This window comes from Canis aureus, chromosome 3 (assembly GCF_053574225.1).
Source record: "Canis aureus isolate CA01 chromosome 3, VMU_Caureus_v.1.0, whole genome shotgun sequence".
Classification (NCBI taxonomy): Eukaryota; Metazoa; Chordata; class Mammalia; order Carnivora; family Canidae; genus Canis; species Canis aureus.
The window spans coordinates 6,877,076-6,904,686 of NC_135613.1; the positions used below are offsets into that span (position 1 = coordinate 6,877,076).

The 27,611-nt window shown below is 51.1% G+C and overlaps 2 protein-coding genes across 19 annotated transcripts in view; one reads left to right on the forward strand and one right to left on the reverse strand.

The window, feature by feature from the left end:
- Window positions 1-248: 248 nt before the first annotated feature.
- Window positions 249-27,443, forward strand: PLEKHG4 (pleckstrin homology and RhoGEF domain containing G4). 5 transcript variants are annotated; one of them, XM_077886732.1, is made up of 22 exons: window positions 249-404; window positions 931-1,627; window positions 1,780-1,875; window positions 1,958-2,081; window positions 2,174-2,267; window positions 2,354-2,428; window positions 2,508-2,624; window positions 2,786-2,884; window positions 2,976-3,124; window positions 3,283-3,421; window positions 3,517-3,633; window positions 5,009-5,191; window positions 5,457-5,971; window positions 6,047-6,293; window positions 6,958-7,047; window positions 7,131-7,352; window positions 7,439-7,609; window positions 7,692-7,869; window positions 8,275-8,391; window positions 8,563-8,799; window positions 8,889-9,004; window positions 27,166-27,441. In XM_077886732.1, the coding sequence occupies exons 2-22, from the start codon at window positions 1,132-1,134 to the stop codon at window positions 27,223-27,225; spliced, it is 3,642 nt and encodes a 1,213-aa protein (XP_077742858.1). In that variant the 5' UTR covers window positions 249-404; window positions 931-1,131; the 3' UTR covers window positions 27,226-27,441. The 5 variants fall into 5 exon arrangements, with proteins under 5 accessions (XP_077742858.1, XP_077742867.1, XP_077742848.1 ...); XM_077886741.1 differs by lacking the exon at window positions 249-404 and adding an exon at window positions 573-654 and having other exon boundaries at window positions 6,047-6,269; window positions 27,166-27,443; XM_077886722.1 differs by lacking the exon at window positions 249-404 and adding an exon at window positions 573-654.
- Window positions 9,822-27,611, reverse strand: part of KCTD19 (potassium channel tetramerization domain containing 19) — a 31,953-nt gene continuing 14,163 nt past the window's right edge. For 7 of the 14 annotated variants that reach the window (XM_077886796.1, XM_077886828.1, XM_077886814.1 and 4 more), the window contains 14 exons: window positions 22,567-22,717; window positions 21,579-21,770; window positions 20,229-20,360; window positions 18,143-18,353; window positions 16,846-17,006; window positions 15,464-15,567; window positions 14,865-15,007; window positions 14,580-14,663; window positions 14,200-14,314; window positions 13,171-13,798; window positions 11,718-11,906; window positions 11,387-11,541; window positions 10,961-11,062; window positions 9,822-10,058 (listed from right to left, as the gene is read on the reverse strand). In XM_077886796.1, coding sequence (XP_077742922.1) covers window positions 9,945-10,058; window positions 10,961-11,062; window positions 11,387-11,541; window positions 11,718-11,906; window positions 13,171-13,798; window positions 14,200-14,314; window positions 14,580-14,663; window positions 14,865-15,007; window positions 15,464-15,567; window positions 16,846-17,006; window positions 18,143-18,353; window positions 20,229-20,360; window positions 21,579-21,770; window positions 22,567-22,717 — 2,481 coding nt within the window. In that variant the 3' untranslated portion in view covers window positions 9,822-9,944. Of the gene's footprint in view, window positions 10,059-10,960; window positions 11,063-11,386; window positions 11,600-11,717; window positions 11,907-13,170; window positions 13,799-14,199; window positions 14,315-14,579; window positions 14,664-14,864; window positions 15,008-15,463; window positions 15,568-16,845; window positions 17,007-18,142; window positions 18,354-20,228; window positions 20,361-21,578; window positions 21,771-22,566; window positions 22,718-27,611 lie in introns of those variants that run through there. The other 7 variants (XM_077886769.1, XM_077886764.1, XM_077886853.1 and 4 more) reach the window with 7 other exon arrangements.

Consider the following 27,611-nt stretch of genomic DNA (forward strand, 5'->3'; position numbering starts at 1 on the left):
AGATTGAGGGCTGCAAGAGAGGGGCCCTTTCCCCCTACCCTCCATGAAGATACCCCTCGTGGTTCCTAGCAGCCCCAAGCAGCTGGTTTGGGCTTAGGGTTGCTCTTTCTCGGGGCCTCCTGGGCCCCTGCGGCCACACTTTTCTTCTTCAAGGAGTGCTGGCAGTGCAGCCCCCACCCCCATACTGCCTGCGTTCCGGAGCAGACGGCGCCCCCACGTGTCCCCCCACCCCCACCCCCACCCCGCCCCCAGGCCGACCCACCTGATCACTCACCCTCCCGCGCGTACACAGCCTTAGCCTGCCGTGGACGCTTCCACCGCTCTCAGGCAGGCGCGGGAAATGGGCACAGTGGAACCTCTGGTAGTCGCTGCCCCCTCCCCGCCGACAGAGAAGCCAAGTCAAAGTAAGGGGACCCGAGGGTGGGAGGGGGCGGCGGCGGGCAGGGGGCGCTGCGAGGGCTGGCTCCTGCGCGCTTTCCCCGGGGTCCCGGCGGCTGCCGTCGGGCCTGGGGGCGGGACGCAGCTCCGGCCTCCGGCCTCCAGGGGGCGGTGCGGCGCCGCGTCCTCCGCCTCCCTGCAGTCCCTCCCCCCGGCCAGGAGGCGGCGCCCGTGGACGCCGGGCGGCGCGCTGTACCCGCCGTCGACGGCTGTGCGGTAGGTTCGAGGCCTCGGCTTCGTGGCTCCGCGTCCCGGGGACACGAGTGGGGCTGGCGGGCGGGGTCTGGGGGCGCGAGTCTGGGGGCGAGACAGGGCCCGGTGGGCGGGTGTCAGCACTAGCCAGCGCCGCGTCCACGCCATTAGCGTCCCTTCCGCATAGGCCAGCAAAGCACGGCGGTGAGTGCGCGTGCAAGCGTGCAGCCCTCCTGGCTGAGGCCCACGTAAGTGCGGTGGGGCGGGGACCAACCTCTACTCTTTCCCCGCTCTCTTCAGGTCTGAACTGCGGCAGCGTCTGTGCCCCCTCTGCCTGGGCACCAAGGCCGCCCCCTCCTAGGGCCTAGGGCCGCCTGGGTCACCCACCGAGCTGTACTCCGACTGTCATCAACCCATTTTCTGGATGAGCAGAAGCCACCCGCTGAGGGCCCAGCCTCTCTCCCCTTTGCCCTGAGCAGGCCCGCCCTTAAGGAGGGGGTGATGGAAGGGCCGCTGGAGGTTGGGGATGAGTCCCCAGACTCCCAGGGACACGCCACTGACTGGAGGTTTGCTGTGTGCAGCTTCAGGGATGCCTGGGATGAAGAGGAATCTGTTGCCCTCAAGCAGATTAAGGACTCCAATCCTCCGGGTCCACCAGCAGGGACAGCCCAGGGGAGCCCCCTGCCTGAGGAACTTCAGTCACCCCCAGGACAGTTGGCTGTAGACGAGTCGGGAGATGGCCAGGGTTGCACGTTAGAAGGTTCCTCACTCCGGTTAGATGAACCAATCCCCTCTGGAGTGGAGAGCCTCCTGTGCCCAATGTCCTCCTGCCTCAGTCTTGAGCAGGGTGAGAGTGATAGTCAAGGGGGAGGCTTGGCAGGGGACCAACTTTCAAGCAGATTAATGCCAGTCCACCTGGGTCCTGGGGGTTTGACCAGTGATCCGGTGGACCTTGGAGGCCCATCATCTGAGGTATCATCAGAGCTACTGGAGGCAGGTAAGGGAGGCTGGGCGTAGGAAGTCTTGGAAGGGAGTGGGAGTTCCTGAATGTGGGAAGCGCTCTGACCCTACTCCAGCTGGAGCCCAGGTCTGAGGAGGGGTCCCTGGGTGGGTGGCCCAATACAGACCCAAGCCATTTTCCTTCCAAAGACCACAGTGGCTCTAGCCTCCCTAAGCCTGCTGATTACCTCCGGGCCCAAGACCTTGCCTGGGATCTGCTGGCCAGTGGCATGGCTACCTTGCCAGGTAGCTGGGAAGAACTTGAGGCGGGAAGAACTTGAGGTAGGGTGACTCAGTTGGGTAGGTATTCACTGCCTTCTGTCCACAGGGACTCGCGATGTAGAAGGCCGGGCAGTGCTGCTTCTGTGTGCCCATAGCCCGGCCTGGCTTCACCTCAAGTGCACTAGCCATGAACTCCTCTGCCTCCTGCTCTACCTACGAGGCATCCCCAGGTTATGGGGAGGAAGTTGGGTGGGGGGTGGAACCTGAGCTAGGAGATGGCAAGATTGGGGAATTACATACTGAACTGAAGCCTGCCCTTTAGGCCTGAAGTACAGGCCCTGGGACTGACTGTTCTGGTGGATGCCCGACTTTGTTCCCCAAGCTCTTCCCTCCTCTGGGCGCTCAGCCAACTGCAAGTGAGTAAAGGAGTGGAGCATACCCTGCCTTCAGTCATTCCTTTTGTGTAAGGTTGGGGACATGATTGAACTCAAATTCCTTGCAGGAAGCAGCCCCAGGGTCAGTGTACCAGGTGCTGCTACTGGGAAAGATGCCGGAGGAAGTGCCTTCTGGGCTGCAGGTACTGAGCCATTTTGGCCAGGGGAGTGGAGGTGGGGTGCATCCCACTAGGCCTAGGTCACCACCTTCTTTTCTGGCAGCTGCAGCAGCTGCCTTCTCATCAGAGCCTGCTGAACCACGTCTCCACCTCCGGGTTGCCGGCTTCAATGGGAGGAGGCCTGCCTTATTCCCACCAGGCCTGGCTGGACTTCCGGATGGCAAGTACAGTGGGTGGGGCATAGGGAGGGTGGCAGGCAACCTGGCTGGCAGAGGAGCCTCTTCTGGGTTGGCTTGAGCAGTGCAAAGCCAAGGATCTGGGATCTGGGATGCCTGGGACCAGACTGTACTATACTCTGGTCATGCCTGCTCCTGTGTATAGCGTCTGGAAGCCCTACTGCAAAGCTGCCAGGTGGCTTGTGCCCTGCTCCAGGGGGCCATCGAGAGCATGAAGGCTGTGCCCCAGCCTGTAGAGTCTGGGGTGAGTGTTCCCTCAATACCTCTCCAAATGCTCCCCGTCTCTCCCCTTTTGACCCATGCTTATCTCCATTACCCGATGCCCTTAATCACAGGAAGTTGGTCGGCTGCTACAGCAGGCACGGGTCCTGATGGAGCACGTGCTAGACTCACCACGGCTAGCATGGCTACAATGCCAAGGGGGTTTGGAGCTGGCATGGCTGAAGCAGGAAGTCCCAGAGGTGACCCTGAGCCCAGACTACAGGTAGATGTGAACTCAGATCCCAGATCTTGCCCCAATCCATCATATCTTATCCCAAGGACTCAGCTGTCTGGCTCAGAACTAGCCAGGATTGTGGTCCCAGGGCAGGGTGGAGTGGAACGAGGCAGCTAAAAGCCCTAAGACCACGTACCCTGTACCAGGTCAGCAGTGGATGAGGTTGATGAACTCTATGGCCGTGTAGATGGACTGCTGCACCAGTTGACCCTCCAGAGTAACCGGCGAGTACGGGCACTAGAGTTGGTCCAGACTCTGGAGGCCCAGGAGGGTGGACTACACCAGGTGGGAGCTATCTGCCCAGGTGGGCCCTCCCTCGGATCTCAAGCATGACCTCCGCACCACAGCAGCATTCCTTTTCCCTGCTTGTGCCTCTCTAGATTGAAGTGTGGCTGCAGCAGGTGGGCTGGCCAGCCCTCGAGGAGCTAAAGGAGCCCTCACTGGACATGCTGCTCCAGGCGAAAGGCCCTTTTCAGGAGCTGGACCAGGTTGCCCAGGTGAGTTTGGTCACTTGTTTATTCTATTGGGCCACTTTGCTAGGGACTAGAGATGCAGGATGGGTGAAAGCAAATCGATCCTTTTCTCTCTTGGAATGTACAGTTCTCAGCAGAAAACATCAGTTGTAATCAAAGGTTCAAAGTCATGTATGTGTTTGCAAACTGAGGCAGAAGCTCTGGAGAAAAGTAACAGGTGGTTCTACCTGAGTTTATTAATAAAGACCTTACCCAGAGGGGGGTGTTGGGATAGCTTTCTTGAGATGGTGACTTTTGAGCTGAGAGCAGAAGAATAGGTCATCATTAACCAGGAGGAAGAGAGGTTGGGGTTAAGATACATTTCTGGGCTGAGGGAGCAAACAGCATGTGCAAAGGTTCTGTGGCAGGAGGGAACATGGGTTGCCTGAGGAACCATAAGCAAGACAGTGAGGTTGAAATGCAGTGCAGAAGAGGGAGGGAGAGTGGGGTGAGATGAGGTAAAATGAGGCTAGAAAAATAGTGGCCAAATTGCTGGGCTCTAGCAGTGTAAAATTTAAGTGGGAAGGTCACATTATCAGATCCACATTCTAAGAAGATTATCCTAGTTTCTGGGTAGACAGTGATTTGAAGGATGGGTGTGTAGAGTCCAGAGGCAGTTGCAGTGGCCCAATAGGAATGCTCTCTCTGGCCAGATGGTGGCAGAGGAGGTTGATTTTAGAAATTGCTGGGATTTGATGGTGGATACATAGGGTAAGAAGGAAAGGGAGGTTGCAGAGGTGAATGAGTACTGTTTCCTGAGAGAGGGGCTGGGAGACAAGGACCTTCTGGGGGACGGGGATTCCGCAATCTAGTAATGTGTGTGCTTTGGAGACGACCATGAGAGAATGGGAGCCATGTGGACTGGCCTGGAATTCAGAAGAGAGACCTGGGTGAAGGTCCCTTGGTTGGGTGTTTGGATGACATTTGAAATTGGTCACACAAGTTTGCCTGGGAAGAGAGGGTATGGACTGTGTTCAGGAGCATCAGTGTTGAATGGCCCAGGTGAGGGCTGGAGAGCAGGAGGAGGAACCACCAGAGACGGAACAGGAGAATCAAGTGAGTGGAGAGGGGTTAGGGAGTTGGAAGAGAGAGGATTGGAGGCTGCTGAGCGATGGTCAGATGAGGCCTGAGAAGTGCCAGGGATGGAGCTGGCACTGAGGTTGCAGTAGGCTGATGATGTGAAGAAGCAGTGATAACAACTTCTTTAGGAAGCCTGGCCGTGGAGGAGGGGAGTTGGGGAGTGGGGGGAAGGTCTTCATTCACAGGAGAGACTTGACAATGACCTATAGATGTTTGTGGAAAAGAGCTCTGGGATTAGACCACCAGGCCCAAACCTGCTGAGCCCAGTCTCTATCTCCAGGAGCAGGTCAGGCGAGGGGAGAAGTTTCTACAGCCACTGGCTGGCTGGGAGGCTGCTGAACTGGGGCCCGCTGGGGCCCGCTTTCTGGCCCGGCAAGCCAAGCTGACTGACTTCTCCAGGGCTTTGACCCGGCGGCGGCAGCGGCTGGCAGATGCAGAGAGGCTATTCCATCTTTTCAAGCAGGTAGGTGGGGTGTCCTGTCCCCGGCCCCAGGTGGTTGTGGGGGATGAAAGGGTAGCTGCCTAGCCCTACCACAGCCTGAGCTGTCTCAGGACATTCTGCCTGTTTTCTCTTCTTGTCTTCAGGTTGACCCCAAAATCCAGCCGATGCGGGGGGGGCGCGGTATGGCCTGAGCCATCATCCTGTGGGGATGGGGACTGGGTAGAAGAGAACGCTTGGTGGTCTGGCGGGCTCCACCTTCACTGCCTTTCTGGCTTTGGTGTTATAGGCCTCGACATGGGCTGAGGAGGGGCAGCGAGTGTTGGCAGAGCTGGAACAGGAGCACCCAGGGGTTGTGCTGCAACGGCTGCAGCTGCATTGGACCAAGCACCCTGATTTGCCTCCTGCCCACTTCCGAAAGATGTGGGCTCTGGCCACAGGGTTAGGTTCTGAGGGCATCCGCCAGGAGTGCCGCTGGGCCTGGGCACAATGCCAGGACACCTGGCTGGCACTGGACCAGAAGCTAGAGGCCGTACTGAAGCCACCACTGACGACGACCATGACAGTCAGCACGGCTAGCCTGTGTGTCAGCAGAGTCCCAGCTGCATCTGCCACCCCTCCCCTGAGGAAGGCATACAGCCTGGATCAGAATTTAGGGCAGAGTCTCAGACAGCCTGCCCACCACTGCCACCACGTGGCCACTGCGGCTGCCTGCCACGGACCGGAGGCTGGAGGTGGTGCCCAGCCAGGGTCATCCCCTACCATGCCTCTGCCAAGCACCTCCGACCCCAGGAGCCCCAGCAGGTACAGGCAGTGGGCAGAGCAGGGAGGGCAGTGGCAGGAGAGAAGTCCTTAATCCTGATTCCACCTATTTGGTAGGCTCCAGCTGGTGCTGGCAGAGATGGTGGCTACGGAGCAGGAGTATGTCCGTGCTCTTGACTACACCATAGAGAACTACTTCCCTGAGTTGGATCGTCCTGATGTGCCCCAGGGCCTCCGTGGGCAGCGTGCCCACCTCTTTGGCAACCTGGAGAAGCTGCGGGACTTCCACTGTCATTTCTTCCTGCGTGAACTGGAGGCCTGTACCCAGCATCCATCCCGGGTAGCCTATGCCTTCCTGCGCCATGTAAGCCCGTAGTCCACATGAGCCCTAGCTGATTCGGCCGCACTCAACAGAGTTAGCTCTTGGGTGCATGCTTGGTGCCAGCCTTCTGTGATAGGTACAGCTATGAGCAAGACCAGCAAGGTTCCTGCCCCTCTGGGTGCTCATAGAAGAAGAGACATAGAAATAAAAAAGGGCACTCTCGATTATAGCTGGGGCCAGGAAGAAAATAATCAAGATAGATGATTGTGAATTAGTGGTGGTGCAGGAGTGGGGCAGTTAGAGGCCTCTTTAAGGAGTTGATGTTTAAGCTGGGGCCAGAGGGAGGGACTAGAGTCAGAGTGTTCCATCCAGAGGAAAGATCAGGTTGAAAGGAAGAGACAGGTCAAAGTGGCTTGGCTGAGTGTAGTGAGCAAGAGAAGGGGTAGTATGAGGTGAGGGATCCCAGAGTGGCGTTCCCAGAGCAATGGGAGGAGCAGAGGCCCTGTGGGCAAACCCCGTTCTGCACAGTGCCTATTCTTGCCAGGGTACCCTTCATTCAAAACCAGGCAGATTGGATCAGGGGAGGCTTCCCTGGGAGCTGTGTGTTGGCATTTTGGTCCTCTAAAGCTGAGTGTATCTGACCCATGAGGGTCAGACTTTGGAGGCTGGCCCCCTTGCACCTGGGCTGAGCTGTATGTCCTCACAGAGGGTGCAGTTTGGGATGTATGCACTCTACAGCAAGAATAAACCTCGCTCTGATGCCCTGATGACCAGCTTCGGTCATGCCTTCTTCAAGGTAGATGAGCCTAAGACTGGAGGGGTGGAGGGGATGGAGGAAGTGCCCTGAAGCCACCTGATGGTCTCCCACACACCTGGCAGGACAAGCAGCAAGCACTGGGGGACCACCTGGACTTGGCCTCCTATCTGCTGAAGCCCATCCAGCGCATGAGCAAGTATGCATTGCTGCTGCAGGAACTGGCACGGGCCTGTGGGGGTGCTGTGCAGGAGCTGAGTGCCCTGCGGGCTGCCCAGAGCCTTGTGCGCTTCCAGCTGCGACACGGCAATGACCTGCTAGCCATGGATGCCATTCAGGGCTGTGATGTGAGTCCTGCCAGGCCGTGGGGGACAGTGCATGTGAAGGGAGGGGGCAGCAGAGGCTGGACACTCACTGGGCCCCAACTTGGCAGGTTAACCTCAAGGAACAGGGGCAGCTGGTGCGACAGGATGAGTTCATGGTACGCACTGGGCGCCGTAAGTCTTTGCGCCGCGTTTTTCTTTTTGAGGAGCTGCTGCTCTTCAGCAAGCCCCGCCGAGGACCCACAGGCACCGACACATTTACCTATAAGCGTTCCTTCAAGGTAGGCCCACCTGACCCTTCCTGTGCTCCCAGCCCCCTTCCCCCACCCAGTGCCTCACCAAGCCCCTCTCCTGGCCACACAGATGGCAGACCTGGGCCTCACTGAGTGCTGTGGGGATAGCAACCTGCGGTTTGAGATCTGGTTCCGCCGTCGCAAGGCTAGGGACACCTTTGTGCTTCAGGCTGCCAGCTTGGCCACTAAGCAGGCTTGGACGGCTGACATTTCTCGTCTGCTCTGGAGGCAGGCCATCCACAACAAGGGTGTGTCCCTGTCCCCTGCTTCAATGGAAGATCCCCTCTCTGGAGAGCTTACAGTGTCCCACAGGGGCCTAGGCAGGGCCTAGGGACCAGGAAATGCTTGGGAGCATGGAGGTCCAGCAGCAGCAGCCAGTGTAGGAGAAAGAACTGCAAGGTCAGGCAGTCCTAGTATCGCTGTCCCTGACTGTGGGCACAGTATTAAACTCTCTGAGTAGCAGAGGCCTTATCTTTAAAAGGGCAATACCTGCCCCCAGGATTGTTGGGAGGAGAGCATGGCACCAGAAGGGCTCAATGCACAGGACGGGCGATCTGTTGGGTATGGATATTCAGGAAGGACTCACTCGAGGGGGTGGGTGGACAGAGCCCAAGGACAAGGCTGATGTGCACCTATGCCCACTCTCCACCCAGAGGTGCGCATGGCTGAGATGGTGTCCATGGGTGTGGGGAACAAGGCCTTCCGGGACCTCGCCCCCAGTGAGGAAGCTATCAACGACCGCACTGTCGACTATGTCCTGAAGTGCCGAGGTAGCAGGCAGGCTGCAGGGGGCGTGGGGGAGGAAGGCTGCGTGGGAGGCGAAGGAAGGCTGCGTGGGAGGCCACGTGAACTTCTGTCATCAGCCCTTGCCTGTGCTCCCTGCAGGACCCTGGCCCAGGTGGGCTCTGGCCTGTCCAAACCTGACCCTCTCTCTTACACAGAAGTTCGCTCTCGGGCCTCTATTGCTGTGGCCCCGTTTGACTGTGACAGCCGCTACCTGGGGGCCTGGAGTTCCCTTCCTGGAGACCCCGCCTCTTGCTCTGTACTGGGGTCCCTCAACCTGCACCTGTACAGAGACCCGGCTCTTCTGGGAGTCCGCTGGCCCCTGTATTCTACCAGCGTCCCAGAGGAAGCAGCGCTGGAGGCCGAGGTGGAGCTGGGCAGTCAGCTGTCTTTGAGTAGGTCTCAAAGATACCTGGCAGAGGCAGGCTGGTATCGCTTAAGGTCTGGCCATCCCTTGCTGACAGCTTACCTTCCTCCTCCCTAGCTCCTGAGGACTCAGAGGTCTCATCCCAGTGCCCATCAGTCAGTGGATCCAGTGGCTCTGACAGCAGCTGTGTGTCAGGGCAGGTCCTGGGCAGGGGACTTGAGGACTTGTCCTGTGTGAGTACCATTTTGTCCTGTATCTGCCAGCCCCAGCCCAGGCCGATGGCTGCCTTTCCTTTAGGTGGAAATGGGGGTGGGTGGGCCAGGGCCAGGGCCATACCCTAGAGATCCCCCTTGGACCCTGAGTTGAGGAAACAAGCAGTCATGCCTAGCTTGTCAACCACAGGTCTGAGCCCGGGCTGGAAGGCAGACGGTGGATCCAGCAGCTTTTGCTCCAAGAAATGTCACCTCTCAGGATCTGCTGTGACCAGAGTGTGGCTGCCACCTGGGCCACCTCCAGCCCATGTGCACTACCCTATTGACTACTCTTTCTGATATCTGTGCCCAGTGGCAGACTGGCAGGGACTTCTCCTAAGGAGCCTGGCTGCAAAGCCTGAATGACTACCCTGATTCTTAGCTCCTGGCCCCATGTCCCCTTCTCTTCCCTCTCCAGTTCCCACCCCAGTTACGGGTTAGAATTAGACTAGAGCAGAGTGTGGGTGTTTCCATGCTCTTGGCTGGTGGTACCCTACCAGCCTTGTGGCTTTGGGCAGCAACTGGGCTGCCCCTACCCTCAGGAGGAACATAGGTGGGTTCCCAGCTGTTGTTTCCCAACCGCTGGTCTTAAGGCCAGCTTCTCAAATGTAGGGCAACCCCACCCCTATTGTACCCTTAACTGTTGACTGCCCTGGCTGCCCAAGCCCAGCTCTTCTTTTCCTGGGTTAGTTTGGTTATATTGACTCAACATCTTTTGAATAGCTTTCAGTTAGAGTTGTTAACTAAAATTATTTCAGTGGTTGTTAGGTCTTTGGTGTCTCAGAGAGAGTCCAGGCCCTTGACTCGTAAATTACTCTTTATTTATAATAAAAATAGACTGACACACCTTCAGATGGGCACACACATTCTTAAAATGAGCCTTGGCAGGTGGGGGGTATGTGAGGGCGCATTTCTGGTCACCCTAGCCCTCTTGTAAGTACTTGCCCAGGATAGAGTAAGAGATGGACCTTGACAGGCCCCTCTGGATGAGCAGGTCCATGCAGCAACCATATTTCCTGGCGAAAGGCAGTGTGAGCTAGAAGGAAAGGCCCGTCTTATCCCTGGCTGGTTGCCTACTCTAGCACTGTGTGGGCGGGGTCCTCCCATCTGGGGGCAGGGGCAGGGGTAGGGCAAGGTCTGTGGCCTCTGATGCTCTCAGGCTCAGTTTTGCCCAAACACTTCTCACAAGGCTGTGGCTAGGAGTGGCTACCAGAATGACCAGAGGGTCAAAAATGTATGTTTTGGGCCACTGGTTTTCCATTTTCTAGCTGGAGATGCTGACATTACCTTTCCAATCAATAGACCAACCAGAGGCCTAATAGTATAGGCAACTGGTGTGTTTAGGATAAAGTGTCATAATAAGGTACTTGATTACAGAAATACCAGATTAATGAGAAATTAGCTAAATCTTTTTCACCTACAATGTTAAAATAAAAACTTACAACTCTAAAATTATTTTAAGGAATCAAAAAACCAAAAGGGTCAATCCTTTGGTTTTACGGAACATTTTTTTTGGTAAAGAACGCTTTAAAGCAGCTCATACATGAAAGGAACGTACAAAAGTGGTGATACAGCTAAGTAGGTAAAGTCAGTATCACCCATTAATAAGGTCTGACTCCTAATAGTTTCTCTGATTTCAGCACCCCAAAAGCTTGGGCTCACATGATGTGCTTCCCGGCATGGTCAGGGGTGTTAGTGATGAAGGCAAAATTGGTACCATTGGAGGAAAATCACAAAACCAGTGGCCCTAATACTGCTTTTTGATCACTCTGGACTGGTTAATTTCAGCTCTTATTTCTCCCTCCTTGGGACCAGGGACTGGAGGTCTAGCTGCCTGCCTTGCCTTTTGGGCAGTACTGGCCTGGCCTTCATGCAGCAGGACAGTATCCATTTGAGGTATAATGGGGTCAACATTCCCAGTGGGGTACTGGCCCTCACCTCCACCCAGCTGTACAGGCGTTCCTGGGTGTGCCGGTCATCCTTGAAGCCGGTGATGGCCAGCAAATCCACCACAAACTGCTTGGGGCTGATGTGCAGGGTCTGCCAGGAGAGCCCCTGGTCAGACAGGGCTGGAAGCAGCTGCCTGACACACATTTGCTCCCTGTCTTTCAGAGTGGGATGCAGAGCAGGGGCTTCCCTTGGTCTTCAGGAGTTACAGGAATCAGGGGCTGTCATTCCAAACTACCTCTTGGTCAAGGCTTGGTTCAGATGACACTGCCCTGTCTTCCTATCCGTGCTCTTCTTGCCACCCTTGTGCCCCTGACCTATTCCCCTTGACTTGCTTCCCCTTGCCTGGTACCACTTGTTGTGGGGACAGGGGGACAGACAGGTAGAGAAACAAGGTCTGAGGCTTGTCAAACATACCCACAGCTGGTTGGTCAGGGAGACCACCTTGGCTGTCATGGCTTTGGGGTCCTTTTGCCTGATGGAATCCAGGATGATGTCAGTCAGGAAGCGGTGACATTTTTGTGCATAAAACATCTCTTCCCAGGATAGAGAGAAGCTCAGGAAAGTCACCTCTGTGGAGAAGAGAGTAGACTGGCCACAGCTGCCTGTGGCTAAGGCCTTAGAGCCAGCCTGGAATAAGGGGAGAAGTGTAGGGTAGCTGAGGGAGACTCTTCCTGAAGGACCCTGGGTAGGGGTTCAGGCATCTCCACAAGGAAGTACAGGGCCAGGTATGGCTTCAGAGTCTCACCTTTGGGCTGGGGGCTGGCTGTAGGTGGTGTATGCTTGAGGTTGTCGATCTGTGTGGTATAGATGATGCTGTCCTCAAAGAACATGCAGGAGCCATCGCTGCCCACTACAGGGGGATGGGTCACTTTGAGGATGACCCCTGCATTATTCACCTCAGCCTCAGGCAGAGGCTGCTCAGGGCCAGGGCTTTCTGTGAAAACAACATGGGGGGAGGGGTGGGGTCCTCCTTGAGCCACTTCAGAGCCCAAGCAGGGAAGGAGCCTCTGGTGACAGATCAGCACAGACAGTTACCCTAACCTTCCGCCTCCAGCTTCTCAGAAGTGGCACCCTCTGCTGATAGGGGCCTGTCCTGGCTCTCGTCTCTCCATTGTCTTTGAAGCATCACAAGCCCAATCCTACATTTCAGAACAACAAGGAACTCTCCAAATCCCTCTTGAACTAAGGCTGGTATTAACTAGAGCTGATAATACTCTAGGTGAGGGACTGGAAATCATTGGAAAACTGTAAAATGGGAGGACCTTTTTGGGTGAGCTTTCTGACATATGTCTACTCTGAAGAGTACATTAGACTGACCAACTCAGGGTTCACAGGCAGGGCACAAGAAGGCCCCTCCAAGGAGGGCCTAAGGCTTTAAAAGGAAAAGCAAAAGAATACTGTAGAAAGATGAGGGAACAGAGGAAATAGCCCAACATGGCAATTCTCAGCATACTCCCCTGGGTCATCTCCACAGTGCCCCACCACACACAACACGCCTCTCTCTTCAGCTTTTTCTCCTGTCTGTCCCACCTCAGTAATCACCCACCCCCTGCAGTCACACAGGGCAGAAACCTGGCCCCTCTCTGTGTGGATCCTTTCCTACATCCTCCCCCCTGAACAGCCTAGCTTGTTTGACCTAGAATGACCTTCCGCTTCTAACACTTCTGCTTCTGTTGTTGCATTTCCTCTACTGCTGGAGCAAGCTCTCAATGCACACCTGACTGCTTGCTCCCTTGTTTAAAATTCTTCAGTGGCTGCCCATACCCTGTAGGATCAGAATAAAGTACCAGGTCCTGAACTTGGTCCACAAGACCTGTCCTGGTAAATTATGTCCTCAGCCCTATTTCCTATGACTTCCCTACGTGAAGCCTGGCCTCCAGAGCTAGACCAAAGACCTGTGTTTCCACAAGCAACCGAGACTTCTACTTCCTTCCCCTGCTTATTACTCCCTAACCTCCAGCTTCCTTTGTGCTCTTATTATTTCATAGACACCCTCTTCCCATATGCTTCGTGCAGACTCTTGGCCCCACAAGCCATGCCAGTGTGTTGGTCATCTCTGCCTGCTGCTTTGCAGATCTGATGTCAGCGAATAGAGAGTTCTAGTCCCCTTTTGTCACTAATGCACTCCATGGTCTTGGCCAGGGTTTGCCCTCTCTGTTGTTAAATGACACTGAGGTTAATGATGGGGCAGGACTCACCTTTCTCCCTTGGCTTCTGCTTGCCCCAATCCTTCAGGGTAACAGCTCTTTTCACAGGGAAGTATGGCTTAAAGGTTGGCTCCAGCCCCTTGTCTTTGGCTCCAGCTCCAGCCCCTGCCTGTTGACCCAGGTCCTTCTCTGAGCCTGTGGAACGTCCTTTCCAGGAAGCTGAGGTGACAGGCTGGGAAGCAGCCTCACTCCCCAAAGGGGGCTGCAGGGTAGCTTCCTCCATGGAGCTGCTCTGGGGAACTGGCACTGGCTGGAATTCCCACTGTTTGCAATTGACCATGTCCCATTCCCTTACCAGGGAGATGAGTTTTTGCATAGGGGTGACAGGAGGGTCTTTGGTTTCAGGTTTCTGTGTGAGGTTGACTGTGGTGCATTTCTTCTTGGGAGGACTCTCAGGGTGGCCCCCCCAGTATGTGGGGTTGGCACATAGGCCAGGACAGTGGGAGTATGTACTGGGATTGCCCGCCCTCTTGGCACCTCGGCACAGGGACACCTGGATGGCCTGGGAGTACTGCTCAGCCTCCTCCATCTGACTGGATCTGGCCAGGGTTCCCTTGGCCTTGTTCCATGGAGTCCTGTCATTGCAGTCTTGGAAGTCCACAGGCATGCAGGCTGTGGTCTAGGGAAGGAGGACACAGCAGCTCTGGGAATTTTGTGTTTCCACATTGAAGCTTCACCTGAGACCTAACAATCTGGGCCTTCAAGACCTCACTTGCTCACCCAGATCAATCCCATCCTCCACAGAGGTCAGCCACTTGAGCTTTGCTCAGCTGAATGGGGGTGATGCCAGCCCAGGGGCCTCTCATACTCCAAAGGAACATACTATCAGCATTCTAGGCCACAAGTGGCCAACACCTCCCTGTACCTCCTTCAATTTTCAGACATAGTTACCACACTAGGAATCCATGTAGGCCCTGCTCTTTAATTCAGCTATGCCCCTCAGTAGCAGAGCCCACTGCTGAACCCTGTGGCAGCACTCTCACTCAGGACAACACCAAGCCAAAGAAGGCTGGGGCTTACTTCTTTGGTGTCTCTACTGAACTCCACCAGAGACCCTGGCCCTTCCGTCACCACATGCAGCCTCCTGATGGGAAAAGCTTCTTCATTTTCAGATTCTTTCTCCTGGGTCCATGACCTGCAGACTCCAAGAGGGAATCAGTAAGCAGAGCCTTCTACTAGTCATCGACCAGTTGGTCAGGTCTGCCCTTTGGCTAGTTAACTTTAGACAGTGGAGGAGAAGGGCTCTTAAAAGGTTTCACTTAGGTCATTGGCCAATCTTGGGCCTGTTCCACCCCCTGAGCCCCAAGGAGAATGGAGAGGTGGGACTTAAGACAGGATTCTCAAGAGGACTATAAAGGTCCAAACTCCAGAATGTGGTGTCCAGAGCAAAGTTTCCTTACTTGTATGCCTGACATTGGGCAAGGGCCTCTGAGAGGGATGGGATGTGGTATTCCTCTACCTCCTGGCAGAACAGGGGCCATTCCCTGCAAATGACAAGATGTCATCAGGCTGGGCAGCTGGGGCGGGAGTGTGGGTGGAGGCACAGCCTTCAGAGCTGCTGCCTTGAACAGCAGTTGACATACTGGAAATAATAAAACCTCCTCCCTGAAGGCTACAAACTCAAGGTTTTTTTGTTGCAGAAGGAAGGGGTTTTATCACATAATTTCTTTCCATTTGTCACTTACTTAAATTCAGATGGTAAAAACAGTTTTCCAAGTCTCAGGAAGTTGAGAATATGTCGGAACATTTGGCCATCCCCGTGGATCAGCAGGGTCTGCCCATAAGTGATCCAGTACACTCTTTGAGGGTTGGACAGAAGTTCTGGATACTGCAAGGGGTTGTACACCAGACTCTGTTAGTCTGTTAGTTAAAGGGCAGGTCAGTCTTCATTTTCTCATCCGTTCTAGAACAGGCTTTGGGACTTCCATCTCCTTGTCTTATTAGCCACAGGGAGCCATCATGGGGAGACAAGCATCCAGGGACAAGAACATCCCTGCTTCAAGTTTTGCTGGATTCCAGACCAGATAACCCTCTCAAAGCATTTGTAACCCTACTCTGCGTCTTGCTTGATCCAGACCCCTCAGATTGGTCTCCTCCCTACCCAAACTCTTGAGGACCTTCCTAGCATGCTGCTCATATACTAAGAGTATTTTCAGCCATGGAGCCCAAATGTCTTATTCTAAGCAAGCGCTAGGGGGCTCTGTGAGGCTCAGGTGACAAGATTCTAAACCGGCTCAGCCACAGAAGCCACAAAAGAAAGGAGGGTAGCCTGGGGCCAGCATACCTTCAGTAAGGTCTGCAGGGTGGTTGCATACCAGTGGCTTCCAACATAAACTTTGATGATCTGTTGCGGGGAATACACAGTGATTTCTGCCATCCATCTCTCATCTAAGGAAACCAGTGAGAAGGAACATACTGCATGACCAGAAGGGAAATTAGGTAGGGCATTTTGGTTAATATCATATGCTAAGACTCAGTATTTTCATTAGTTAGGTTGTGTTGCCTCCTCTGAGGAGCAGCAGAAATCCTAGACACCACTCCTCTCAGGCCTTCCCTGCAGCTCACCATACAATTTCCTGGGTGGTGAGGTAGGTTTGTAATGGCAGCTTGCAAGGTCAGCTGGTGACTCTGGGGGTGGGAAAGGTGAGACCTCTAAAATCTCATCCCCAAGGGTACTGATGCTCTTCCCCTCACCCACCTCTCTCAAGAAAGCTGGACTAATGTTCCTGTCTACCTGCATTGCCAACTGCCTCTGGTTTCTGGCTGGGTGTATAACTTCATGTGGAAAGGAGTCCCTCTGTATGTTTGCGTGTATAGTTTGGTAAATGTCACATTGCCATCTCATCAAATCATCATCACTGCTATAGAGACCAAGCTTCTAGGCATGTCTGGAGAATGGGGCTTTATTTTGAGAAGATGAATCCAAGACCGTTTTTCTGGGGGACTAGACTTAGGCTTTGTCTGATGTTTGGGAACCAGTTTCTAATGAGCTTTGAAATGAGTAAAGGGTAAATAACCAGGTTATTTAGTTAAGTAAGAGGTATATCATTAGATTGTGAACTCCATGAAGATGAGGACTGGGTCCATTTTGCTCACTTCTATACTCCTAATTAGGTCTACTTCTTTCCTGGTATATGGTAGGTGCTCAATAAATGTTGACTATTGCTGAATGACAATACAGTGGAAACCTGATCTAAAACTTTTTGTTAAGAGGTTATAAGACAGCTGCTGAAAATTAGTTTTGGACTCAGACTCAAACTCTAGCTCGATCATGATGTCACTGTGTACTTTGAGCAAGTTACTTCCCTGAGTCTCTACTTTGTCTGTTAAATGGACCCAGAGATTGTTCCTCCCTGGATGGCTATGAGGATCAAATGAGCACAGCACGTCAGCTCTCAGAGCCAGAGCAGTCCTACGCTTGAGGACCCAGCGGCCCCATAGTGAGGTCAGTCTGTACTGCCCAGTCTATACTACTCGAGGCTACTCATGGGTTTGAGGTGAGGAGGGGTACCTTAACATGAAAGTTTCCCTCTAGGAAAACCTATAAATGTTGACTTTCCTCTCCTCTTCCATCTAGTTCCTGGCCCTGGCCAGTCTTGACTTTCCTATATGATACCCAAGCTCTCCTCTGATGCTAAATTCAAATAAAGAAGCTTCCTCACTTACTGAGCACATCCATGGGTGCCAGAGTCCTCGGCTCCAGATGAGTCTTCAGGGCCACTTTCATTGGCTCATAGGTGATATCCCTCTTGTCCAGGAAGGCACAGAGCTCATACACCTCGGAAATAGTCTCAGTCAGGGGCAGCCGACAAGTTCCCAGCCAGTTTCTGCCCAGAGGAAAGGCCTGTTAGAGAGAATCTCAGCACTGCACCCCAAGGGAGTCCAGCCTGCCAACTTTTCATATCTAGAATGCCTTGCTCCTCACCCTGGCTCAAACCTTCGGTCACTAATATTTCCTGCTTTAACCAGAAATCTGGTGATGTCTTGTAGGAGACTGAACCTGGACACACAGGCTCACCATCTAGTTTGATATATTTTCTAGACTCTGCCTAAGGTTCCACAAGCCAGGCCAGGGCCCAGCTACTCTGATTCTGCCCCCATAAGTATCTGCCCATGATATCTCAATTACTGTTTAGCAGCCTGCCATGGTCTTGGGAGATTACAAATACCATGTGTGCCTAGTAAAGAGGCTGGGGGTCTGAACATCAACCCTTTGCCTCCAAAGGCACTTGTCTTTGCCCTCTATGACATCAGGGATGGGACATCTCTGAGAGAGATGGGTGGTATGGGCCACAAAAGCCTGAAATGCCCAGAGTTGGCTGACCTTCTTCCCAGGGGCTCAGGAAAACCCACTTCTATGTTTAGTTTTGGTACCAATATATTTTGTGACCCTAAGAGAGTTGCCCCACTCTGAACATCAGTTTACCTTTCTATAAAACAGGATTAGAGTCCATGCTCCTGCACTAATGGAGGCACTCTGAGCTCATGCCTTGAGCCAAAGGCCAGGTATCACCTCCTTCAGAAAGCCTTCTTTGCTTTGCTTCTGGAGGTCACCCCCAGCTCTGGCCCTTCTGTGTATCTAGCAAGCCTCCCAAGGGTTGGGGTTGGGGAGGACCTTTGTAGAAAGATCTGCATGGCAGAGGAAGTATCTAGCACTCTGAGGGTTGTGACTGTGGTCTGGTCATCTTAGACCTAGAAGAGGCTAAAAACAGCAATGGATTGCAAAAAACAGAAATATGAACCCAACTGAAGCCTTTGAACCTTGGGAACCCTTGTACTTGGCACTTGTACTCTCCTCTAAGACCTGAGTTTAGTGTTGGTGGTGGGTGTAGCTAAAAGTTATGAGTTTGCCCCTAAGGACACTACTTCCCTCTGGCTCATGGGCAGGGCCCCAGGTTGGTTCCTGAGGAAAGGCAAAGACCAGCTTGAGTGGGACCAAGCTGCTCTCTGAAGAGGGCCTTACTTGACATGCTGAAAGAGGACCCCGTTCCCTGTGATGTACAGTCTACTGCCGTCCAGCGTGCTCTCGATGCGGAGCTGTCCCAGTGCGGAGTCTGGGTACTTGACAAGCAGACCCAGGGCCATCATGTACAACGGCTTCACAGACTCCAGGCCTGCTGCATGGCCCCCCTTCCCAGGGCTTGGCGGGGAACAAGAGGTCCGGGAACAGCCACCTGTGCCGGTGAGAATGGGGTGACTCCTAGACCCCTCATGGTCATAACTATTGGAAGCTTTGGGTTTTGCTTCCTACTGCTGCCTTGAATTAGTACTAAAGAAGCTTAGAGGGAGCTAATTTCCTTGCACAGCCAAATCTGGATCTTCTCAAAATCACTATAATTTTTCAAATACTTAGATTGAAAGGTCAAGTTATTTATTGGGAGGTAGGGTTGGGGGTGCTAATTTGCTCTATCATTAACATTTGAATTTCAGAAATTTCAGGAGAGCAGCCAATTGGCTCTAGCCTCTGCAGGAATCTCCCTTAGTTCCAAGCTCTGCTCTAATCATCCATGGGGGATCGGCAACCATCGCACAGAACCTGATCTGCATCACAGGCTTCTCAGATTCACAGCTCCTATCACTCCTGGGCAGAATTTTCCCCAGAGACAAACTATGTGGTGTTACTTTCAGATTGGGTACTTGGGTTGCTGGTTCATGGGCAGGACCTTGTTCTGCAGTGGGAACATGCACAATCTATAGGATCCTATCCCATTGGCCACAATGGCCCAGTAGGCAAGCTGCTGGGTGATTTTCATGGATCATCTGCAGTCCTCTGAGTGACCCTACAGGAGGGGTCATGCCATCCTTGTATCACAGATGAGGAAACTATCCTGAGAGGCTGATTAAGTAAGTACTTTGCCCCACACCACAAAGCTAGGTGGGGCAGAGCTAGGATGTGAGGGCAGCTTTGCCCATCTCCAAGGCTACCAGAGCTGTTTCCCTTAGTCATGTGTTTTATAAAAGGCAAAAACCATGCTTTGTATTTGAGGGCTGCTGCATTGTTTGCAGAGCCTGGCTGCAAATATGCTTTCCCTCCATCTTCACATAGCTCTTGTGGAGCAGGCACTGCTCTACTCATCTCTCAATGACCATGTTCTCTGACAAATAGAAGCTCTGGAAGGAGGGATTTGAATCCCCCCCCCCCCCCTTAAGTGGATTGGAAGACCCTGGAACAGGCTTCTGAAACCTGCTGCAGGCTGCCACTACTTCCAGATAGGATAGCACTCCCATTTTGCCTGATGAGGAGGCTGGGAGAGCTGGGCCTAAACAAAGGGAAAGACCTTATTCCCATGGGTAAATGTCTGGTGATGCACAGGCCAAATTTCACATGTGTAAGTTCTATACATTCTCAGCATGTCACACTGGGGTAGTTAGCTCCTTGCAGCATCCACAGTAGCTTCCATAGATGTGCAGGATGGGAAATGGGATGATAAAAGGCAAGTTAAAAAAACATGAGGAGGAAACTGGAATGAGGTAGGGCTGGGGGCATGAAGGCCTGGATTGGACCACAGTTAGGAAGTGTCAGAAGACGGCAGAGACAGGCACAGCAGCCAGAGGTTGTAAAGTAGGGAAACAAGGAAATTTGGGAGTGGGTGAGATAACTGAAGCACTAATGGAGAATTTGCCTGAGAGTTTCCCATGCCCTCCAGCTATGCCTGGAAGAGATAGGATGGCAGTGTCAGTCAGGTGCTGCAAGTTCACAGTTGCTCACCACTTCTACAAGCAGGGCAGATCTGCACACCCCTGGGAAGCTTGTGCTTGGGCCCAACCTCCCTCCCTAGGATCCTCAAGCCTGGTTTCCCCACCCAGGCTGGGCTGAGCTATCTACAGCTCAGTGGGACGCTGAGCAGACACGGGGCACACAGGGCTTCAGTCTGAAATTGTTCTTCTTAGATTCTAAGTCAGCCAAAACACCCGCCCCTCTTTCACCACTGCCTAAAGCCCAAAATGGTTGTGGGACGGAGGGGAGACATTTGTTCTTGGCTTTTCCAACTCAAGCCTGGACTGCCCCAGAATGTCAAGGGGAAGGCAAGGCTCCCCTGGTGACATACCCATGTTCATCCGGTACAACCTTATAGCTTCAGTGAGTTCAGGGATTTCCAGAATTTCCACTTCTGCTTCTAACACGTCTATATTGGAGAAATTATCTGGTAGTAAAATCTTCTGTGAGCGTAGAAAATTCACTTGAAAAGCAAAGGGAAACAAAATGATTAAGGAGGTTATTTCTTATTTAATCATAGGTCCAGGTTTTGGCAGGTTTGTGTACTGCAACACATCCTAGACTCTCCTTGTTCTGAAACAAGTTCTAAACATACCTGGTTAGATTAGCTTTGAGCCTGTGGTTTCAAGGTGAAAGACCCCAAACTACTTTGTTTTCCTGTGTCTGAGTCCATGAGTTTGACCTCCCTTGGCCTGACCTGGGAGTCCCAGGCCAGGCCCTCCTGGTGAACAAACTGTGACTTCGAGACTTACCCTGTGAGTCTTGACCCAAGAGCAGGTCATTCCAAAATGTCTGTCTTGCCACTTACAGAGGAATGGCCCAGCTGAGCTGGGCTGGCAGGTGGCACTTGCAGTTTGTCCCTGCCTGGATTGCAGTGTGGGAGGCAGAGATGGAGCCAATGCTAATGTCCTGTGTGAATCAACTTGGAGATTCAGAAGCACATCAAGACAATTTTCCAGGTGACTGTTAAGTAGGAATGGCTGGGGTTCCAGGCATTTGGGCCCCAGTACAACTTGGGTGTTTCCTACCCTGTTCATCTAGGCAGCAGCAGTATCTTGGAATCAAAGAGCTCATTCAGTTCACATCCTGACCAGAGTGTGGAGGGAAAGAGGTTCTCTCTGTCCAGGGTTGAAGATATCCTCCCTCCCTAGCCCACGAGCTCAAGCAGACAATTTTACAATGATTCTGAGGAACCTTTCACCATACACCCTCCTTCTCTTTTATTCTGGATTTAGTGGATACGAGAGTAAGTAGGGACCATTCTTTAAAACTAAGGAATAGGGATAGGAAACCCTACTTCCTCATTTTATGGTGAGAGGAACTAAGGCCTGGAGCCCACCCAGATGGATACATAAAGGCAAGCTACAGAGTAGCTGACTTTGGAGCCCAGCTTAAGGCCTTGCCCTTCACGCCAACTCCTGTGGCTCCTGATCACTGCAGGCAGCTGCCAGTTCCCCTTTATACCCAGGCCATCCCCAAATGAACAGGGAATAAAATAGCCCCGAGGTTCGTGGGAGTCTAATGCCGGGAATCTGCTTGCCTTCCAGAATGCTCTGTCATGCCTCCACCACTTCAGCTAAGTTTCCGAGGCCCTAAGCGCCAAGCTGAGCCTCCATGAGGTGTAAATGGGGAGGGGTGGATAGACCCTATCAGCCCCCCACCCCCAGGATAGAGCAATCACCAATGAAGCGGAACTCGCTGCACTCGCACTCAATTAAGGCCACAGTCTCAGCCAGCCACAGCAGATTGTCTTCAGTCACCAGGCTTGGATACTTGGCCACTAGGTCTAGGGGCAGAAAACAGTAGTGTACTTCCTCTTCCGTGTCTAACAATGGTGTGTCCATGAGTCCCAAAGGTGCCTTATCATGTAGGCCTGGAAGAGAATGTGTAGAGGGGTATCACCACCTCTCAGAGGCCAGGGCTCTCACTGATCCCAGGGTCCCGGAGGAAGCTGGAGAGATCAACCCAGCGATGGTCTGTGCCAGGTGCTTCCTTTTCCCTCCCCTCTAGAGGTAGCCCTAACAGCACACACAGGAGTATGGTGGGGAGGAAGACATAGAAATCTATTTTTTTCTACAATGAAGGGTAGTAGGACATGTTGTTACATTTTAGCTTATGTACCCAAAGTCATTACTTTGGGGGTAACCCAAAGTTACCTATTTGGTTCTTTTTAATTGATCAAACTAACCATTGTAACTCACAGACAAAATAGATGCTTTTGACTCTCTTGGAAGCTCAAAACCCATCAATAATCATGACTGGCTGTTCTGGTGTCTCAGATAGGCCAATCCATATTGCAAGTTACCCAAGATATAGTGATCATTTTGGGACACTTCTTGTGTAGTAGTTAGAAGGGACTTGAAATGTTGGTGGAGTTCTCTGACTACTAGGAGGGCGGAGAATGCAGCCCAGCCTTACCCAAGTGGAGCCAGCATGCAAAGGAACAAATGTGGTTCTCACTGATCCGAGGGATGTTTAGTTTCAGTGGGTAAGCAGCCTTGGAGAGGGCATGTTGTACAGTACAAGATCAAAGGAGATAGTGGGGAGGTAGAGAGATCATCCAAAACTAGTTCAGAAATCAGAGTACTCTCTGGATGGAAGCCACTTCTGTTAGGGTGAGAAGGGAAGCTGGTGTGGGCTATAGGAAAGGTCAGCCTGTGAGTATATACCTGTGAAGGCAGGGCTTTTTATGGGAAATTCTGAGGGTTTGCTGATACACTTCCATGTTCGCCAGTAGTTCAAAGATGCTCTCTCAGCAACAGGTATGTCTGCAGGCCGTACACGTAGGTGGTGTTTCCCTTCCTTCAGATTATCTAGAGTCTGTTAGATACAAAGAATTACTGCCTTGAAAATTCTAAATCATATAATTATCTACCAGTTCTAGGGAAAAATACCAGGAAAAATAGTGTGTAACTTACTTTGGTAAAGTGTGTTGAAATAAATTTAGACAATCACACACAAAAATAAAAATTTAGGTCTACAAGATGATATGCTGATATTCAAAATTTCAATAACTATCTTCTTATCTTTGAAATAATCCTTTTGAGTTATAATTTTAGGCTGATTAATAGAAATTTATTTTATGTAAGGTTAAAGAGTAATATATATTTAATCATTAAAAAGTTGAGATTTTCTACCATTTCCCTTCAACAATTTGTATAACTGCTGTGATCTGCTTATTGTTTGTGTTCATCCTAATCTTGGAATGTGACCTAAGCAGGGAAGTGGAGGTGGCACAGGATACCACATTTTTCAAAGAACTTTTTTTTTAAAGATTTATTTATTCATGAGAGACAGAAAGAGAGGTGGAAATGTAGGCAGAGGGAGAAGCAGGCTCCATGCAGGAAGCCCGATGTGAGACTCGATCCCAGATCCCAGAATCACACCCTGAGCCAAAGGCAGATGCTCAACCGCTGAGCTACCCAGGTGTCCCTCAAAGCACTTTCATATACATTTACTCATTTACCCTGACACAGCTCTGTGAGATAGATGTGGTAAATGTCTGCATTCCCATTTTACTGATGACACAATTGAGGTTAAAAGATTTGTGACTTGCTGAAGCAGTCTTCCACAACCAGAGTTCCTCCACTTGAAGGAGCAGCTGACCAGGGGTGGGTACATAAGATGAAGTACCCTAGGTAGACAGGCTGAAGCTTAGAGCAGGAGGTGGGCTGGTGCTACCCTTCACTCGGGTATTCTCCCTCAAAAGTTCTGAACAAGCGGCAGATTATCATAACATCAAGCTCATTTTTCTTGTCCCTACTCTAGAAGAGTATTTTTCCCTAGAAATTTCTAGAGATAGCTGGAAAAGTAGTCTTTAAAAAAAGATTCCATTTATCTATTCATGAGAGACACACAGAGAGAGGCAGAGACACAGGCAGAGGGAGAAGCAGGATCCCTGCAGGGAGCCTGATGCGGGACTGGATCCCAGGACCCTGGGATCACGACCTGAGCCAAAGGCAGATGCTCAATCACTGAGCCACCCAGGCACCCCTAGAAAAGTAGTCTTTGAAAGGCATGGTATGAAAATTTTTTTTTCTCTAAGAGCCTTTCTCTAAGAACACCTTAGATTTCAGTCTGAAACGAATAAAAGAACCTGCTTCTAATCTGAAATACACAAGTGAAGAAGCTCTTGTGAAGCTGCTCACAGGAAGCCCAAGCTTTGAAAGGGCCCTCTGGTGGCCATGGCTATAAACTGCACCCACATAACTGCTTAAGTGAGAGAATCTTCCTTACTTTGGATGACTGATGGACTTGTGGAAGGACGGAAGATGTCCAGGGTCGTGGGGAGTGCTTTTGGGGAGCACTGAGTAATGAGAGGGAAGAACAGGGTATGTGTAAAACACGATAAGAGAGTCTGTCATTCATTCATTTAAGAAATGGCTTGTATATCTCCAGGGCCACAGATACTGTGCCTTGACTCAAGTAGCCCTCAGCTTGGGAAAAAGAAAACCAATAATTTACATATACTAAAGTAAGAGCCAGCATAATTTTTGAAGTTTCAGGAGCTCCAAGAACCCTAGGATTTCTTTCCACTGCATTGGAAGGAAAGGTAAGCTTTCTTGTCCCTCTTTGCTCAGGATTGTACACAACTTTAGCTTCTGTATCAGGCTGTCAGCAATCCTGAGGAGGGAAACTGGTGAGAGAGGGGTTTCTGTATCAGGGAGAAGTTGGTCCAGGCAAACAGAAATAAAAGTGAGGTACCAGGAAGGTGACAGAAAGACTGGAACAACAACAACAACAACAACAAAAGAACAACAAAACACACACACACACACACACACACACACACACACACACAAAAAGACTGGAACAGCTTCTGCATTAGTGGATGAGCCTGATTGAGTAAAAATGAGATGATGATGATGGTAATAATAATAATATTATTATTAATTATACTAATATCATTATTATGTGCATTATATTAGTGGATGAGCCTGATTATTGAATAAAAATGAGATGATATGGTAATAATATTAATTAATAATAATAATAATATTATTATAATGTGGCAGTATTTGTACTAAGTGGGATACAGAAAATGGTGACTGCACAGGAGGGACAGGACAGGTAGGAAGATGGTAGGTAGAGATACAAACTGGGTTACCTGCCTTTGTGCCTTGATTGTAGCCTTATGTGTATGGAGGTTGAGGGAAAGAGGGAGATGAATGTGGAGCAGTAAACAAGAGAGAGTAAAAGGCTCTGTAAGCTGGCCTGTGGAGTTCAATATGTCCTCTGGTGAAGGGAAGCCCCTATGACTTGACTGATATTCACACCATCTCCACTCAGTCGGCCAGCAAGCCCTATGACTCCATGCCCTGCTCTTTGCTCCACCCTCTTCATCCTTTCCCTAAGGATGGGTCTCCCCAGACTCTCTCCATATAGTGACATTTCAAATATACAAATGAGTCCAAACCACTCTCCATCTTAAAAAATGTCAGTCTTCCCCACTACCTAAGGGGCATCCAAATTCTCCTTAGCTTTGCAAACAAGGTCCTTCACAATCAACGGAGGCAGCAGGATATACACAAAAAGCACAAAGGCCTTAAACTCAGACAGACTGAGGTTTGAATCTGGTTTGGTCACTTAAAAGCTGACATTTATTGCCCAGGCACTTTTTAAAAAAGATTTTATTTTTAAGTACTCTACATCCTAAACCCCAAGAACAAAAGTTGCCCATTGTACTGACTGAGGCAGCCAGACACCACAACCCAGGCATTTGTAAACTGAATCCACCTAATGCTCCCCCACAACTGCCACATACCAACTAGACTTTACTATTACCACTCCCTTTTAGCAAATGAGAGACAAGATCCAAGAAGCTAACAAGTATACAGTGCCACCCCAAAGTGGAGATGCTAGGAATGGAACCCAGGATTCTAGAGTCCATGCTCTTAACCATTGCTCTTAACCTGCTGCCTCCCATTTGTCACTTAACCTTTAGAAACCTCAGGCTCCTCACAGGCAAAGTGGAGATAGTAAAATCTGGAAGACGTTATTGTAAGGATTAAAGGAAATACTATAAATTGGGATGCCTGGGTGGCTCAGCGGTTGAGTGAGTGTCTGCCTTCAGCTCAGGGCGAGAACCTGGGGTTCTGGGATTGAGTACCACATCGGGCTTCCTGCATGGAGCCTGCTTCTCCCTCTGCCCATGTCTCTACCTCTCTCTTTCTGTGTCTCTCATGAATAAATACATAAAATCTTAAAAAAAAAAAAGGAAATAATATAAATTTTAGTTAATTTCCTTCCTCTTAGTGGTTGGATCCCAAACTACTTTTCCAGCATCCTCTCCTACCATTCTTTCTGTTTGCATCCCATCATCAGTGACACTAAACTCCATAAAATCCAAAGATACACCATGTTCTGTAATGCCCCCTCAACTTTCTATATGCTATTTCCTCTTCCCAGAACACTTTTCTCCTCCATTCTCTGCTTTGAAAAGCCTGGAGCCTCCCCTAGCTAGAGCAAGTCATTCTCCTCCTTTGTTCCCACAGACCCCTCCAAACTTCTCTATCTGGGTTCCTGGCTTGGTTTCAGGCCTATCCTTTCAGGCTTTGGTGGGGAATGCATCCCAAGCTTCTAGTCTAGAACCTAATGTGTAGTAAATGCTCAAAATTGTTGTGTTAAATGAAAGAATGCATGTTAATAGATAAAAGACTGAGTCCTCTGGAAAGAAAAGCAAAATAAGACATGAGGGAGCCCCAAATGAGCTGGCAGAGAAGACTGCGTTCACAAAAACTGAGAAAGATGCTGAGTATTCAAAACCATAGGAAAAGCCAATGGCAATGTGATTAAAATAGGCAGTGCCCAGAGAGTTCAGAGGCCAGTGAAGGGAGTGATTCCAACTTGGGACCTAGAGTCCAGAGGGAAGTCCAGAGGGAAGATCTAAGGGAGAGAGGGACAAGGATGAAGAGGAGAGGGAGACAGGAAGACTGGATGAAAGGTCTCAACTTGGGCTTGATTGGTGAAGTAGAAAAAAAGAAAGCAAAACTAGAGAGATCCTACAAGAGACAGTAGACCATTTGAAATCCATGCTAGGGATACCTGGGTGCCTCAGTGGTTGGGAGTCCGCCTTCGGTTCAGGGTGTGATCCTGGTTGGGGACTGAGTCCTGCATCAGGCTCCCTGTGAGGCGCCTGCTTCTCCTTCTGCCTGTATCTCTGCCTCTCTCTGTCTCTCATGAATAAATAAAATATTAAAAAAATAATAAACCCATGCTAAGCTGACTGCATCAGAAGAACTTGAACCTGCCATTTGTTTTCCTTGCAGATTCAAATGCTGAAATTCTGCCCCAGTGGAAGAAACAATAATGCCCTTGAACAACTCTAAATTGGCCATTGTGAAAGAGATGCATTGAGGGAGGGAAATCTGCTTGGGAAAACAACCTGTTTGAGGACTGGCCTGGACTCCCTTTTCAGAGGTGCTGTTTGGTACCCAGGTATATCCTGTGGGGTGGGTGAGCAGGACAGTCCAATCAGCTTGAGAGATGTACTAGCTGAGGGGAGAATGATCTATTTTGTCGAAATGAAATCTCTATTTCTTGCTACTTCTACAAATGTGAAGTGTGAACTGTACCATTCTCTCCAAGAAAGGTATGTTTGGCAAATATTAGAAAAAAATACAAATAAATTCCAAAAGATCACAATTCCTGCCAGTCGAGTCATGCTGTATGCAGTAGGCCCAAGAGCCTTTGGTTGTTTTCTAAACTCTGTCAA